This window comes from Paralichthys olivaceus, chromosome 3 (genome assembly GCF_024713975.1).
Source record: "Paralichthys olivaceus isolate ysfri-2021 chromosome 3, ASM2471397v2, whole genome shotgun sequence".
NCBI classification, from domain to species: Eukaryota; Metazoa; Chordata; class Actinopteri; order Pleuronectiformes; family Paralichthyidae; genus Paralichthys; species Paralichthys olivaceus.
Window position 1 is genome coordinate 18,168,785 of NC_091095.1, and position 17,175 is coordinate 18,185,959.

General features: G+C 41.3%; 2 protein-coding genes across 6 annotated transcripts in view; both read left to right on the forward strand.

The window, feature by feature from the left end:
• Positions 1-12,074, forward strand: part of pip5k1ca (phosphatidylinositol-4-phosphate 5-kinase, type I, gamma a) — a 44,331-nt gene extending 32,257 nt beyond the window's left edge. The window contains exons 16-19 of one of the 5 annotated variants that reach the window (XM_069522299.1): positions 1,658-1,898; positions 4,892-4,965; positions 6,525-6,614; positions 8,640-8,849. In XM_069522299.1, the coding sequence (XP_069378400.1) occupies positions 1,658-1,898; positions 4,892-4,965; positions 6,525-6,614; positions 8,640-8,700 (466 nt within the window). In that variant the 3' untranslated portion in view covers positions 8,701-8,849. Of the gene's footprint in view, positions 1-1,657; positions 1,899-2,087; positions 2,133-4,891; positions 4,966-6,524; positions 6,615-8,639 lie in introns of all 5 variants that reach the window. The other 4 variants (XM_069522300.1, XM_069522301.1, XM_069522302.1 and 1 more) reach the window with 4 other exon arrangements.
• Positions 12,075-13,109: 1,035 nt separating this feature from the next.
• Positions 13,110-16,625, forward strand: LOC109625461 (ras-related protein Rab-11B-like). The gene is made up of 5 exons (XM_020080684.2): positions 13,110-13,296; positions 14,237-14,432; positions 14,528-14,721; positions 14,912-14,992; positions 15,080-16,625. Exons 1-5 carry the CDS (start codon positions 13,257-13,259, stop codon positions 15,223-15,225), a joined length of 657 nt encoding a protein of 218 aa, XP_019936243.1. The 5' UTR covers positions 13,110-13,256; the 3' UTR covers positions 15,226-16,625.
• Positions 16,626-17,175: the final 550 nt, after the last annotated feature.

The window sequence follows — 17,175 nt, forward strand, 5'->3', positions numbered from 1 at the left end:
GAAACATCGGTAAATGTCAAAATCTTTGTAAAAACTGTGTAAATGGGTTTTAAGAAGAGATTTCTCCTGACACACACAGCTCTCTATAATTTTTACCATAAACAATGAGAAGAAGAACTCTGTCAGCTCTGTCATATGCTCCTTGCAGACATGTGACCCTGATAGAGAATAGATAAGCTGCAGAGCTGCAGTGAGCCCTGCATGACCCAAATCATCAATATGACTCAGTTTGATGTGACTATATAAATAACCTCCTGGCAACCTCACCTGCATCACACACACACACACACACACAAACACACACACACACACACACACACATACAAACAAAGTTTTTAGCACAGAGGTGAACACTGAAAGCAGCTTGACCCATTTGCTTATTGGGCTCAGGGTCTACTGTTCTAGACAGATAAATGCTGCAGGCATCTACTGTACAACAATTAACCTGAGAGTGCGCACATGCATTTTGATATGTATTGCGTGTGTGTGTGTGCGACCGTTAATTTTTTTAATGGGGTGACACTGCGAGGCAGACAAGGGGCTTAAGGAGCCCTGACATGGGGGAACCAGCCATTAGAAGTAGGCCAGCGGGACAGGAAGGCTGGAGGCCTGAGGCTGCTCAGGATGACCTGACTCATTTTAACCTTGTTTTTAATTGATTCGAGTTTATTGTTTTGGGATTTTAGCTTCACATAACTATGACAATGCATCGAGAAAAAAAAAAGCTGGAGACATAACTCCAAAAAGCTGGCAACTTAATTAAAAAATACATTATGAGTAAGCTACATGAAATTTTAACAGGAGATGTAAGCCCCATGGCCTGCACATTGCATAAACTGGCTGTGGGGCTTACATATATGATGGGGTTATGAGGATGAAGGGTGTGGTTGCTGAGTGAAACCAACTGAATAAGTGGGTCTGATGCTGGCTAGACACGTGGCCTGGGGGGTCTGGGATCTGTGAGAGCAGCTAAAACAGACAATCAAATTAAGCGGCCTCAACTCACCTGAAGCTGTGGAACTGTTCGGATGCAAGAGATAAGAGGCAGATCCAGCTGTGGAGTCTGATTTACTGCGATTTACAAATGTATATGTATTGTTTTATGAATATATATTGAACAGAAATGACAGATGGTGTGAAAGAGACTTTCTGCATGGCAACTATCATCCCGCCCCCCCCTCAATTATTCAGCCAATCAGCTCCTTCTCTAAAATGCGAACTCAGCTTTTTTGCCTCAGTGGCCAGCAGACAGGCTTTTCCTTTGGTGGAGGTATGATAAACACAGAAGCTGAGAAATTAATGTGTCTGTCCCTAAATCCTCCCCAACGGTTAGTGATGTGACCAGGCCGCACCAATGAAGGAGTGTGGCAGCACACGGCCTACTGGCAAATCTTTGAGATTAAGCCGCTCAACAACACACATACACACACTCACACACTCACACAGCTGTTGAATTTTAGTCAGAGCCACTTTACTCTAATAGCTTGGACATGTTTCTGTGGCCTGCTGCAGGAAAATGGCTTTCGGAAAGTGACCCAATTAATTAAAATGAGACCTACAGAACTTGCCCAAGAATCATCAGTGTGTGATGTGTGAGTTTTGTCTGAGTGTCAGCCCACAGTGACTTTAAACAACCACACATCTGTTTATTCCACAGTGAGGTTCAGGAAGTAGCCGGCGCCGAGGCTCCTGATGCAGTTGAGCCTTCCACCTGTTCGTCGGTACCTGAATCTGCCCCATCGTCTGCCCCAGCTTCTTCCTCCTCTCCTGGGGCAGCCGGCGCATCCAGTCCCAAGTTGGTGGAAGCGGATCGGGCGAGTCAGGTGTCAGGCTCAGGCTGCACCAGCCAGGCTTCAGTCGACGATGACGATGATGTGCCAATCACAGATATCTACTTTGTAAGTAAAACCACTTCACACATGCACATTTATGTAATCACATGCTTTTAGAAACTGTTTCTGTAAAGATGAAATTAAACTCGACTCAGACAAGCATTATTATTTAGCCATCAAATAATTCCAGAATCAAGGTCAGTGTATTAATGGTTGTGCAGTCACTGGACTGAGCCATATGATGCTCTCCTACAGAGGCGTTGATACAAGGACCACAAAAGCAAGTGGAGAATCAAGCTGGTATGGGAAGTTGTTGCTGTGTGCGTGTGTGTGGTGCATTCCCTTAAACGACATGTTTGACAATTTGAGAAATATGCTGAAAATAGGCTTCTTGTTGAGAGTCCTTTCTTTATGACAAGCTAAGCTACACTCCAGATGTCTGAACTACTCACCCTCATCTCTAATGCTGATAGGGTTTTATTCGCGATCTCGTTCTTTCAGTCACTACCCAGAGTTCGTGACCATAGGTCAGGCTCAGAATGTAGATCGACTTTGCCTTGCAGCTAAGCTGGAGGTGAGCTGGAGGAGCTCCAGGGCACCCGGAGGGAGCTCAGAGACAAGCCTCTGCTTCATCACATCAAAAGAGGCCAGTTGAGAGGATCCAGACATCTAATCAGGCTCCTGAGTGCCTTCCATTAGAGGTTTAAGGGGTAGACCCACTGGAAAGGAGAACCAGTGGTAGACCTCAAACTCACTTGAGGGATTTTATCTGGCCTGGGAAAACCTCACATACGATAAAAATCTCAGATAAGAAAATCGATGCAGCTTCATATTTACTCTCAGCAATAAAATAAATAAGCATATTCCCTCAAATGTCAAACTATTCCTTTAAGCACAGCGTTTTGCAGTGTGCACTCTCGTTTGGAGTGTTTTGAGTGATAATAGCATGTGCACCATCACTTTGTCTGTTCCTGTCTTGTATAATCTTCTACAGAGCCACACACACACTTTTACTAAATAACAACTAAAGCTTTTGCAGTTTGCGTCTGTTCAGTCTACAGCGGCTAACTGGCTACCACCAGACAGTGTTGGGTTGGCAGGTGTCAATGTGCACGACTATAAATTAATGTATGAGTGTCAGTTGCTGCACGGAGAGCAGAGCCGCTGATCACAGATACAGATAGAAATGTTCTCACCTGGCTATACTCCCACTTGGTGTCCACTATCAGGAATCAATCACCGCCTAATGTGGCATGAGAAAAGGCCAACAGATTAGTCAATGAGCTCCCTCAGTTATTTAACAGCCCTCTCAGCTGACCGCCGCTGGCCGATGCCCAAATCATGCTTCTCTGTACACAGGAGCAGGGGTGGGGTCTGTAGTGCTGCATGACGCCAAGTAACACTGCACGTCCTGATATGTAACTACACACACGCCGCAGGCTGTGTGTTCACAAGTGGCCTCGAGGGAATAACCAAGAATGCCGATAAGTGTGAAAGCTGTACATGCCGCGAATATGGGTGGTACTTTTTCTACTTCACTCCTCAGTTTGGTCATTTAGCAGCTCCGTCAGCCAACTCTTCATTTGATCATCCTGTCATCGTCATCACTTCTCCTCCACGACATCCCACGGAAATCAAGTTTCTGCATCATTGCTCAACTGAACCTGCTTTTTCCATTGATAAATGCTTTAAGGTGTTGATTCACAACACTCACAGAGGAGAGCAAGAAACAAAAAAGGTATTACTGCATTTGTATTAGTGAAATAGTTTTACTCGCTTCAGGAGCTTCAGCTACCAGATCTAATCTTTTTTATTACCTCAGCCAAGGAGGACAACAGTGTGTTTTTATCACTGTTTGTTTGTCTGTTTCTTAGTTAGCAGCATTACACAAAAACTACTTAACTGATTTCCATGAAATTTGCTGGTTGAAGGGTGAAGCTATGGCAAAGGGAAGCTAAATGGATGTATCTAAGAACTTTTTTTCTTCTTCATTTTCTATGACTTGGTGACTGGCGTTAGTATGCGCTCTCTCTAATCACCCCTCTGGTTGTGAATTCTATAGGAGGGAAAATTATTTCTCAGACAGAAATCCTTTGCTTACTTCATTGCTGCTTATGCACAAGAGTTTTTTAAAGTTGCAATGAAAAGCAAACACAAAAAGTAAGTTGTGCTGGGATTTCAAAAACTCATTAGAATCCAAGTTCAATTTAAATGGAATGAGACATCTTACTTTTATCTTTCTGTTAACTTGATCTACTTTCCTTTATTGTGTATTTGGTTTTGGTTTGTTTATGTTTATGCTACATACAACATGCACACCACAGCATGCTAGATACACAATCGAAGTGAATCAGGTTTCATTTCTTTGAGCCCGATACTGGCCTCTGTTACGTGTATCAAATACCAGCTGGGGTTAAGAACCATATTTACATAAGGTATGTATGGAGGAACGGGAATACGTTTGAATTTTAATAAGAGACGGCTCGTGTCTAAATTATTCAGCCACTATCAGCACTCTCCACATTCACTTTTCAAGATTCTCTCCATCACGTCTGTTTTCTTACACATTTTATTGTCCTTTTTTTGTCTTTGTCTACTCTCCATCATTTTCACCTCCATCCTTCTCTCCTCTGTTCTCTCATTTCACCCCAAACTCCCCAAAATAATTCTCACCTCCCTCTGTTTCATCTAGTCGTGAATATTTCCTCTCCACACCTCTCTCTCTTTCTCTAACCTCAACTCTCTTCTCCTCTGCCTCTCTGTGGTTGTCATCATGCGTCATAATGACAGCGGTGCGATGGCAGCATGTTGTGTGGTAGGGGGAGATGAAAACAGATTGGCTGCCATACTTGTGAATCTATCTGTCGCCACTCACATTCATCCAGCGTATCTAGGTTACACTGCTGGGTTACACTCATCCAGAACTGTCTTTTCCATTTTCACCTCAGCCTGTTTCCTTTTGTGTTATTTTCACCTTTCCTCACTCCTCTGTCCTTCATTTCTGTTCGTCATGTCTCTTTTTGTTTCTGTCATATACCACGTCCCCCTGTTGTTGTCAGTTTCCTGATGGGAGGACCTGGGTGGTCTCTCCTGTGCGACAGAGGAGGAAATGCCAGTCCAGAAAGCCAGTAAGGTTGGTTGTTGTGGTGTGAGGGTAGAATAGTCCTGTGTACTTGTTTGTTATATGAAACATAAGATGACAGTGTTGAGAAAATACAAGGTTTCCCTGGATGTATCGCAGGAGGCTCATACCTGGTGTGATTTATCCACTGCTGGGGTTTTTGTGATTGTGTTGAAACTAAAAACCAACGCCTACACTCCCCATAGTGAAGACAAAGAAGTGTGGGAGGTTTGTAAAACAAAAGTCTGGCAGCATCTAACTCAGTGTCTGTATTTACTCTTGTATTGATCTTCCTTTAAATTTGTTTCCTCATTCACTGACACTGGCTTCATCCCTCGTAGGACCATATGTGTGTGTATGCTTGTGGTTTCCGATATATATCTTCTTTTTAATTGCAATGATTCCAAAGATGTGTCAAACTTTTTCAGATAAATAAATGTAATTGATATTTTACAGTTCAATTAATTATAAATAGCTATAAATGTAAAGGAAACCCCCAAAACCAACCAAATATATATAAAGCTGGAATTAAGACACTAAAGATGAATGCGAAAATTTTCATATTGAAATTTTAAGCTGGACTCATTCGTATGTGTTGCATTAACAGGTGTCAATGGGCATGCTGCATGCTAAGTGCTGACACGATCGTCATAACACACGCAGTTTCATGCTCAGGATACACGTCATAGCTGGCTTTCATGCTAACATGCGATGCTAGCCATCAATAAAATGCTAAAGAGACGTGAACAGGAAACAAAATCCACAACCAGATGAAAACAGACCAGGTTCTCCAGCTTCCTTTGCTTTCAAATTGACATGATTTGATTGAACGCATGATGTCAGAGCAGCATTTCGGTTGATGCAACCAACGCATATGTGTGAGTCCAACGTTATCGGCCAAACGGTTAATCGGTCGTGCTCTTTCTCTCTCTCTCTGTGTGTGTGTGTGTATTTCCATCACCAACATACCTTGATACCGTGATAATAAACAGACTACAGCTTTCATGGACTCTATAGAAAGAGTGCTTCTGTTTGTTGGAAAAGAAAAGAAAACATCTGCTTGTGTTTTGCTCAGACTGAGGATGCTTTCTGTGTCTACTGTCCTGGCATCCTGGCTTTCTTCCCCTTCCAACCTCTTATTTCCTGCTCCTCATCCACCCCGTTTGGCTGACGCAGCGTCTCATCCCTCGCTCTCTACCCCTCGCTTCGCTTCCCAGGAGCTAAATGGGGCAAAACAACCACCAAGACACATGCTTCTAACAGACCCATCATATTTACCAGTACCGCCAGTTATTTTTGATATGTACATCTATGTTCAAGTCTGCTAACCACTGAAAGGATTAACACATCCTTTGAACATTTGCTCATATATGTTAGTTTCACACTTTCCGATGTGTCTCAGCAACATTTCCTCCTTTATGCATCCCTAATTTTCATTTCCTGTCTTGTCCTCTCTTCTCCTGTGATCTCCCGTGTCTTTCTCTCCTGCCTGCCCCTGCTGCTTGTCTCTGTACCTCTGGCTTTCCTCTGTTCCTCTGGCTCCCTCTACTGTGGTGGGTGTGTAAAAACAGCCTCCAGAGGACAGGACCTGGGTGTACTCTCCGCTACACTATGGCTCAGAGTCTAAGGCCCTGCCAGATGGGGATTGGGAAAGAGAGACAGTAAGTGAGAAGCATCAGACTAATATAACCAGTACAGGGAAAATCCCTTAGACGAGGAGTATGATCAGTGGTCGACCATGTTGTGTTTGGCAGCGATTGTTCATCCAAAGATGGAGAGGATGAGTTGTAACTGAGTAAGAAGCTTCTGCAGCAAATGTACAAAGTCTATTACGATTCTAAGAGTAGGTTTGTTGTGTGTTCAGAAACCCTCCACCACATGACAGCATTCATCTCTCATTGATATGTGGGTGGAAATGTTCACTGGTCGCCTGCGTGACCATTTAGTCCACAGCCAGTCATCCTGTTTCCCTCCGACAACAGGCTGCTGAGAGTTTACTACACCATGATACCGCAACAGCCTGTGTGACGCCATTACACTCATGCATCAACCCACACCCACAGCTCACACTGACTGCTCAATGTTCACAGTTAGACTGCGGACATTAAACCTACAGAGGAGTCACACTTTACTGAACATGTTCATCACACATTTCGCCTCTCAGTGTAAATTACATTATTTCTTAATTCATAATATATTGATAAATTTTTTCTTATTTAAAGAAACAGAAAATACTGACAAATACACATACATAAAACAATCCCGAAACAAGGTCATTTGCCTCATGTTTTAAGCCTTAAAGTCCACAGGAAGTGGCTAAGCTAGCGGACGTAGGTGGTGTTTTGTCCGAGGGTCCGTGAATTTGACCTCATAGGAAGATATCAGCGGACTTTTAGGCTAAAAACACGATGTTAATTACCTTGTTTTGAGTCGAATATGAAAGTCGAGTCTTGCGGACACTTGGACGACAGCACACGAGCAGTATGGAGGCATGTTATTTTACTTCTGTTGTTTTATTACGTCTGAAGAAGTGGTCACCATTTACATCAATTGTATTGGACTCTACTGCAACGCCGTTTACCCCTGAAACTCCGAAAGTGTTTTGTAGACTCATACACTTCTCCCACCCCTCCATCGGCATAGTAGGTCGTGTAATTAAGGAGTATTTAAGGAGGAAATAATGGGTCATTAAGCAGTTATTAAGGAGTCATTCAGTAGTTATCAAGGAGTAATTAAAGAGTTTACTATTGTTTTTGCTGACTCATATCCAGTCTTCTTCTCACACTAGAAACGTGACTCTAGGTTTTTAGTTTCACATGTGACAAAAGATTTTTTTATTTTTGTTATTTTCCAGTCTAAAATTATTTCTAACGTAGATTTTGTCAATCCCAGTAAGATTAAATCCATGATTTACTTAAATGTGGATTGGAATAACGTTGAAAAAAATATTATAAATTAAAAAAAATATAGTATTTAAATTATGCTGGCTCGGGACATCATTATTTTACAGCATAATTTAATCTAAAATTATCCACAAAATCTATTTCAGATGTTGGGGTTAATGTGAACAGACTCAATTGTCTGTCAGACTTCTTCACTTTTCCTGTTTTCAGGTTCACATGGGTGTTTGTATGTTTATGAGGTTTCTTATTTTCTTACCTTTCTTCCTGTTTCTTCTTTTATAAATGCACTTTGATTAGTAGGCTTAGTATTTTTACCAGTTAATGCATGAGAAGATTTACACTGTACCCACAAAAACTGTGAATAAAGATGGACGAGGCATCTGTGCCTCCCAGACATGAAGCGCTCCCAGATGCGGGCGCCACTATCTCGTGCTTTTGACGTCAGTCGTGACGTTTCTTATAGCATCAAATAACAAATTAAACCATGTTACTGGAAAAACGACTTAAACAAACAGCAGTGCGATAAGAACTGAAACCATCTTTGAGAAATTGTATTTGATGTGTACTTTAATTTTTACTTTTATCCATGTCCCATACACTAATATGGATAAGGCAGGGTTAATGACCTATACTGTAGTCAGCCACCGGGTGGCATTCAAGATGCTTTGGCTTCCCTTTTTGGGAGCTGTCATGTCGTCCATCTTTATGAATAGTCTATGTTTACTCTCAGCAATGTGTGTGTGTGATCTGTACACTCATGCGTTCACTCTGTGTCTCCATCAGTAAACCCTGTTCTCTGGCAGAGAGGAGTGGACGTCTTGGTGGAGGGGACTCTTTGGTCTGAAGTCCAGACCTCAGCGGTAGCAGCAGGATCTTTGTCCCACCCAGGATTTTTAACATGCATACAGAACACGAACACACCAAGAGAAAACAGTGACTGAATACCAGAGGGGGAGAAGATCCTGACAGCGATGAAACCCCTGCCTTTCACCCTTAACAAATGAAAATGATATCACTTTAATGAATATGTGTTTGTGCGACATAGTGCATATAAGGCTGTAGTCTTATATGTTTGATATACATGGAAGACAGTTGTACTGTGTGTTATGTTCAACACTAGCACAGCCCTCCAACAGCTTCTAAACAGGCTTCTCCACTCACTCCAAAGAGCAGCACACTGAGATGTGATGTGAGAAGAGCTCATGTTGTTGCCTTTGATTTTCATTATTTAAACTTTGTTTCTGAGAGATCATGTTTTTTTACATAAATGAAACCAGATAAATACAACACAACATGAAAAATCCACATGGCAAAGAGCTGTGACAACTTCAAATTACTTGTTGTTGCATTCCCAACCCTGTCCAGACCTGGTATCAAGAGTTTACAGATGTGTCTGTGTATATATGTCTGTGTCTGTCCGAGTGTGAGCGAGAGCGAGCAGCATCAGGATCGGCTAAATGACAAAAAAATAGAAATCATTATTTTGTGGTCAGTGCTGATATTGTGGCCGCAAACAAATCAGCATATGGGACCTGCGAAGTGTAAAAATATGATTCATTGTGAAACTGTTGCGGATGTCAGCTGAGTTAGAGGTCCTCCAGGACGGATTTGAGTTCTCACAGAGAAAAGAATGTGGTCTGAGTGGTTGGATCTCAAGATGCACTGAGGACACATTTGGGTGCATCCACACATGGATTTAGCGCTTGACATTTGTGATGAAATCACTTGGGACAGAGGTTGATACCAGGTCTAACCAGGGTCATAGTTTCTGAATGAATCCAGAATCTGAAAATTCATAATTTTATAATGGGGCTCTGAGATCTGTTTCATTGACCCCATGATCATTAGCTCTCCGCTGCCGTTAGCAGTGCATGTACGATTTCTATTAGCTCAGTGATAAGATGTGAAGTTTCCAAAATGTACACATCTAACATCTTATTTTAACATTTGCTGGTTGTATCATTAATCTAACATTTACTAAGACAGTTGTTTAATCCAGGACATCTAAGCAGTAGAAGTGCTCATCATTATTGTCAGTGAAGACAATGTGGGGCTAAGACTTCCTGTGGCGGCTCCTACCACCTCACAACTCCACTAACGCTCACATGTACGAGACGTTTGACCGTTCAGGAGGAGCCATGGTGCTGCAGATTTCACGCTGTGGTGAGGAGAGAGTGGTCAAACCTGCAGTGTTGGAGGTCTGTGCCTGTGATCATAGAACCGGAGTTAGAATGATAACCATGGTTAGACCAATCAAAAGAGACCATCTAGACGTAGTACGTCATCCTCACATTTCCAGTAGTGAAAATAAGCAGCTTAGTTAATAGAAGAGATATTTGAAACACTTGATTTCCTTTAGTGACTATACGTGATAAGACGTTTTTTAATTCATAATCATTTATAAATGATATCAAGTTTTTGCAACATTTTTTATTTCTGATAATTCAGCTGTTATTACTATTGTGAAGTTTTATTTGTTTATCTGTCCGTGTTTTATTATTTTCTTTTAATCTAAACTGTTACTTTTTACTTTATAACACTTTTTAGAAATGTTTTTTTGAATTTGCATCCAAAGAAGTTACCTTTCAGTTTTTACAATCTGTTCACTGCAGCTTTTCACAAGTAGTTTGTTTTAACATCACGTTTTGTTGTGTGAATTCAGTGTTAATACTTTCTTCACTGCATCTCTTGTGGAAACAGCTGAGGCTTATGACTATTTCCTTCATAAGATGGAGTTCACTACAACGCTGAGGCAGCAGACTTTTCAGTCATCACAGTGATGATCACATCATTACAGTGTCTTCCAGTGTTGCCCTATATTTGGATCAGATGCACACAAAAAAATACGTCTTCATTTAAACTCAAAAATGACTGAGGGCAAAGCCAACGTTTGTGAGAGTAGAGTTTCACTCTTCTTTTGTAGATGGAAGAATTATCAGTAGATGAGTGGCATTTGCCGTATCCGATCGCGTCACCTCCTCACAACGACAAAGCCACTGACTGGGCCATTTCTGATGTTTGTAGACATAGAGCAGCAGTTGTCGTATTTGCCGTCAATATCGTAGCTGTTATCTGTATATTCCAACAAACGTGGTGCGTTGCAGTGATGATATGTTGAGACGCAGCGGTTTGTTAAAAAAAAAAGGAAAAAAAAGGGTGAATGTTGTTTGCACTTCTTTAGAGGACCTGAAAATGAACTAGTGATAGAGGCCAAATAAACATTACATCACAATATCACACTCTTTCAGTTGTTCGATAGAGTCTCTGCTCACAAAGCCTGGTGTTCAGACAGCGTTTATTTTATTAACTGTGTGTGTGATGGTGAATCACAGTCATTGTAGGGTTGGTGTTTACTGTAGTCTCTCTGTGGCTGACGTCTCTCAACTACGTTAAACTGATTTATTTATTGTAACTTCAAAAGGTGTGTTTTTCCGTTCCTCTGTGTGTTTGTGTGTAAAGGAGGACACATCCATGTCAGACATTGTAAAAAGAGAAATCAGCTCATTCTCATGATGTGCAGTAGCCAGTTGTGATCACTTTGCTGTTGTTCAACAGATGGAAACCATAGCAGCAATATTTTGTACAGTTTTGCTTTTCAGTTCATTTTGATTGCCTTATTGAGAGATCTTACTAGTAGGCCTATCGTTTGTATTTTTTTTTTTCACGTGCTGTTGTATTTATTTGCTTTCTCATAGTTGTGCTCCTGAGAATGTGTACATAAAATTATAAATACATATATAAAGATATACAAATATATTTTCCATTTGAATCGGAGAATATTATTTTTATTTGGTTTTATTTTTGCTGCTGGGCAAGAGACGATTGCAATCTACATGATTTACTGTAACATATTTCAGTGTGTTTATCGAGACGCAGCTGCTGTATATTTATGGTATATAAACCACAGCTGTTTCTTTTTAAGATATCCAAACATGGAAACGATTTGTGGGTTTTTCTGTACATGCAAATCAATAGGGATTCTTCCAACTGTTCAGCTGTGTTGTGTACGTGTTTTCAATTTGCGGTGTGCCCTCATCCAATAGGGAGATACCATTGCAGAGACATAGCATGATTTCAAAATGAATATGCATATCAGAAGTGTGTATTTATGTATATCTGTGTATATTCATCTATTTATACCTGAGGATAAATAGATGGCTGTATGTGTGTGTGTTTGGACTCATTCAGAATGAATACAAAATAAAGCAGTTCTATGAATTGTTGTCCATGGAGATAATGACATGTTATATTTTTATCTTTCTCTTGTCGAAACCGGAAACAAGTCACTTCTACCAGTGACCTCAAATTTGGTAAATAGTGTTTCATCATTTCAACTTCACTTAAGAGGTTTATCAGTATCGACTGCATTAACTTCTACCACTGGGTTCACAAAAAAACACTAATTGGGTAATATAAGATCAATAACTCATAATACAATGTTTGATCATCATTACAGATCTAAATCACTTTTTCCTTCCAAGTATTGTGGAATATGATGAACAGATTTTTAAAATTTGAATTTGCTTTAGTGTAAATCTTAATAGTCCGGTCGATGTGTGTGTGTGTGTGTGTGTGTGTGTGTGTGTGTGTGTGTGTGTGTGTGTGTGTGTGTGTGTGTGTGTGTGTGTGTGTGTGTGTGTGTGTGTGTGTGTGTGTACGTACGTACTTCCGTGTGCGTGGGTGGTGTGGCTGTAAAAGAGAGAGTGAATTTGCTGATGCAAAACACAGAGGGGTTAAAGGTCGGACCACATGAAGTTATTTCTGTTGAGCACAGATAAAAGACCATTAAATCTCCATTCCTAAGAGATGAGAGTAAACTCAACATGACAGAAATCCAAAATAAATATCTTCATGAGATTGGATCGTCATGTAAAATGTATACAACAGCAACAGAAAGAGCAAGAACACATGGTTGTAGCCTCTTATATTGTTTGTTTTCACCATAGACTGTATATAAAATGTATTTATATTTTTTTATTTCACATGGGCCTTGAGACTTCTGTGTTTGGATGTGGCTCATCTGATTTCCTAAATAACACAGACATGGTGTATCCACAGTACAACAGGGTGAGCTGTGTATTCCAAAGTGTGGTGGGTCACAGTGAACAAACTCATCCAGCATGAACACATGGGGCGTTACAGTCTGGAGAACAAAGGGTGCACTGCCTCACTGCGTCATCTCCCGCGCATGGTGATTGGTTCGGCTCTTTTCAAGGAGAGCACGTGATTGGTTAGTCTACCTGTCAGTCAATAGGATTACTTCTCCTATTGGTGCGAGTGGACGTTGCTGACCTCACGTGCTCGTGCCCTGTATCTGAGGGCGGTGCCTGATAGTAGCCGGTGCGGAGGGTTGTTGTTGTTTAGAAAGTATTTGAAAAGTCCATAAAACCGTGTCTTGAGATGGGAACTAGAGATGATGAGTACGACTACTTGTTCAAAGGTGAGTTCTTCTGTAAACGTGGACGAACGAGCCTCCTCTCTGTGGCTGTCCGATGAGGAAGTCCACCAGCGAACCAGCGCTAATGCTAATGTTAGCTCCGCCAGTGGCAGAGTGGTGATCGATAGCGTGATTTCTGCTGACCGTCGAGCTAACTGCGGCCGCTGCTACACGCTGCTCCGCCGTTCACTTGTACGTGACATCGCTGCCACTCATGTTCAGTGGTCTACACTTTAACATCGCAAACCGACCAGCCCACTGCTGCTGGTCTGCGCTAGTGAATCAGCAGGCTAACGTTGAGTTTAGTTAAGTCGCTAGCATGCTAACATGGAAGCTACATGCCTGGCCTCGTTAAAAACAACCACCTGACACCACAGAACGTTCACCTGAAGAGAAATACAATGGCTGCTCCGTACATGTTGTTTCCCTCAAGAGTTAACTCGTGTAACGCCCCCTGCATGTCTGTGTGGCTGTCGATCGCTAACTTCTCACTTCCTGTCAGTTTATTTTATATACAGTAATGGATATAGTCCCTGTGAGAAGTGGATGTGACACAAATCATAAAGAAAAAACTGAAATTAACTCAAGCTCAAACCACAATGTAAAAATGACTCTTTTTATTCCAAGAAAATTTAATTTATAAAACAATTACTTTATCCAATTTATGAGGTCACCCCTGAGGATTATGGGAAATGAGGTCCATCTCTTCAATACAATATCAACTAGAATGAAAGGAAGACCCAGGACCCTCCTGTGTGTAGATCTTGTTTATAGTCTGCAATGGTCTCATCTTTAATGACTTAAGTTCCTCACAGGCTGGACTGAAGCACTGTTATTTTTTTAATTGGGGATCATACTGTTTAACTAAGAGCTTTAAAACGACATGAGAACAATTTCTCTGTGACGTGTATTAAAGGAGATGGGATGTGTATTTTGGCTGTAGTTGTACTAATTGGAGACTCTGGAGTGGGGAAGAGTAACCTGCTCTCCCGGTTCACAAGAAATGAGTTCAACCTGGAGAGCAAGAGCACCATCGGGGTGGAGTTTGCCACCCGCAGCATCCAGGTGGACGGCAAGATGATAAAGGCTCAGATCTGGGACACAGCTGGGCAGGAACGCTACAGAGCAATCACCTCAGCGTGAGTTTGTGTTTTTTATATGCGTGTAAACAAGTGTTAACTGTGGGGAAAACCAATAGAGTCGATGTACTTATCTGTTTTTATGCTGTAACCAGGTATTACCGGGGAGCAGTCGGGGCTCTTCTGGTTTACGACATTGCCAAACACCTGACGTATGAGAATGTTGAACGCTGGCTGAAGGAGCTCAGGGACCACGCTGACAACAACATCGTCATCATGCTGGTTGGAAACAAGAGCGACCTCCGCCACCTCAGGGCCGTGCCCACTGATGAGGCCCGAGCCTTCGCAGGTTGGTGTTGCTTCTACACTGCTTTTAGAATAAAGTCATGTGATTAAAGGAGATTTCAGTTATCAAGAAACACTCTTCAGTTACACCAATTACACAAAACACTTATTTAAAGAATTTTCTGTTAACCTCGAATGTTCTTATCCGAGGTGTTCACATTTAGATGACATGTTTTTCTCTTTCTCGTCATCAGAAAAGAACACCGTCTCCTTTATTGAAACCTCAGCCTTGGACTCCACTAATGTAGAAGAAGCCTTCAAAAACATCCTGACAGGTAAGAAAAGTGTTGAAGTGTTGGATATGATGTGCAGCTTGACGTCAATCAAGCTTGTTTAACTCCCTGTTTTTATTTTCATCACAGAAATCTACCGTATTGTATCTCAGAAGCAAATATCGGACAGATCTGGACATGATGATTCTCCAGGCAACAATGTAGTGGACATCAGCGTCCCCCCTACAATGGATGGGCAGAGGGGCAACAAACTCCCCTGCTGTCAAAGCCTGTGATACTTGTATTTTCCTCTTTCTGTCAGTCCCTCCTTTCTTTGCCTCTGCTTTACTCCTTCTGTCATGCTGCTGTCAACATGATCCTCTCATTGGTTTAGATGCATCTGATCCAAGACTCTTGTAGCTGACATTCCTTTTTGCTGGTTTCTTCTTTGATTTTCATTGTTTATTTGTCTTCCTCTGAATTCAGGAGAGCCTGTGTCTCTATAATTGTATGGCCTCATTAAAGCCTTGAAAGGGGGGAAGTGTTTCCTATCATGGGGCTGATCTCAACGCTGTAGTAAACTACAATTCTTTTTAATTAACTCACCTCTATGGTCCTATTGACCCGCTCCTGTTGCAGGAACGGTGAAGGATTACTTGGCATGTTTACCAGTGCTCCAAGTCGTTTCTACTTGCCTCCTTTTCTCAGCCTGAGGATACAGACTCATGACATGATCTGCTAAAGTGGAATCCCAGTTTAATGTCTGGTAGACCTGACTCTGCCAATCATGCAGTACGGATGGAGAAAAGGAGATGAGAAACCTGTGATGCATCAGTACTTTGGAGTATTCATTTAAACTCTTTCTGAAGTTTCTGGTCGCCTCTTTAGTTTTTATTTCCACCTCCCAGCCCTGTGCCCACCGTGGCATTAAGTTAGCGTGAGCCAGGGACCAGACTGGCTGTGACTGTCAGACTTACTATGGGCAAGTGTGTTTTTATTTGTGTTTGCATGTGTGAATGTTAATCTTAGTGCACAAAGATACCAAAGGACACAGATGCAATTGATATCAGTTTTGGATTTTCTCTTGCAAGTGTGTTTGCAGCTGCTAAGATGACAGATAATCTGTATTTGGCAAAAATGTAATGCAATATAGCAAAAGTATTGTTAAAAATTGTGATTGTTTATTGTGAAATGATTAGAACCCAGAAGCTACACTAGGTAGTTCCTGTAAGTGAGTTGGCTCAGGTCCAAATTCTTTCATCAGGATGTCAAAATGAAAATCTTTCTTGCACTTATGTACAAACATTTCAGTGAAACAAATCACCTTATAGTTTTAAATACACTCTTCCTTCCTTACAACTTCCTTATTAGGTGACATTTCCTATAGTTTTTGAGGGAGGCATTGGCTGAAAAGAACAAAATGCACTGTTATATAGATTGAAAACACTTCTCTGAAGCCAGACACAGTTTAGCTGGAAAATGGAACTGAAAATGAGAAATGCAAATTGTTTACATGGTTGGCTGAAATGCCACTCTTCACCCATCTGCTAGAAATGCTGTCATGTGTGATAAATCTGATGCATCATGTCTGTTGTGATATTTCACATTTCTTCAAACAATATATGTAAAATCAGCAAACCTAAGATTGTTTGCACAGAAGATACTGAATCATAAATAAATCTAATTTACATAGCCATATTTGTTTTTGTTTTACAAGCCTTTTTTACAACCATTCCTGTAGAATGAACACCACACAATGTAGATGACTGTAGACAGGCTTATTTTGGGATGCATTACTCACTCTGTACCCAGGGCACAACACTGTGTCTGCTGCTGTTGTTTTAGCAACTCAAGTGTCAACTGGACGTGTGATCTTAGTGTCAGTGTTTGTACACAGTGTGCTGCCTCACTTGACAGTCTGACTTAACTCATCTGCACTTATAATAACCTGCCACCATTACAGCAAACACAACCATGTAACACTTCATTACCTCTATGCACCCAGGACAGGCCTTTTACAATTAGGATAAGATAAGGTAAGATAATTCCTTATTGGTCCCACGGTGGAGAAATACGTTGTGTCGCAGCAGCAAAGGTGACAGTCAAGTGGTTGATTCAAGTATTGATAGTTGGTTTCAAAATAAATACTGTAATTGCAGTTCAACACTGCTTAATTTGAACAAACTAGGTGTATTATGTGAATAAATGAGTTGAGTTTATTGCTGCCTGGCTTTACATGATTTTGT

Excerpts from the sequence above, each read along its gene's own strand:
- LOC109625461 (XM_020080684.2), top strand. The coding sequence starts at position 13,257 with ATGGGAACTAGAGATGATGAGTACGACTACTTGTTCAAAG. Across the intron at positions 14,433-14,527 it reads TACAGAGCAATCACCTCAGC|GTATTACCGGGGAGCAGTCG; the intron begins GTGAGTTTGTGT and ends TGCTGTAACCAG. Across the intron at positions 14,722-14,911 it reads TGAGGCCCGAGCCTTCGCAG|AAAAGAACACCGTCTCCTTT; the intron begins GTTGGTGTTGCT and ends TCTCGTCATCAG.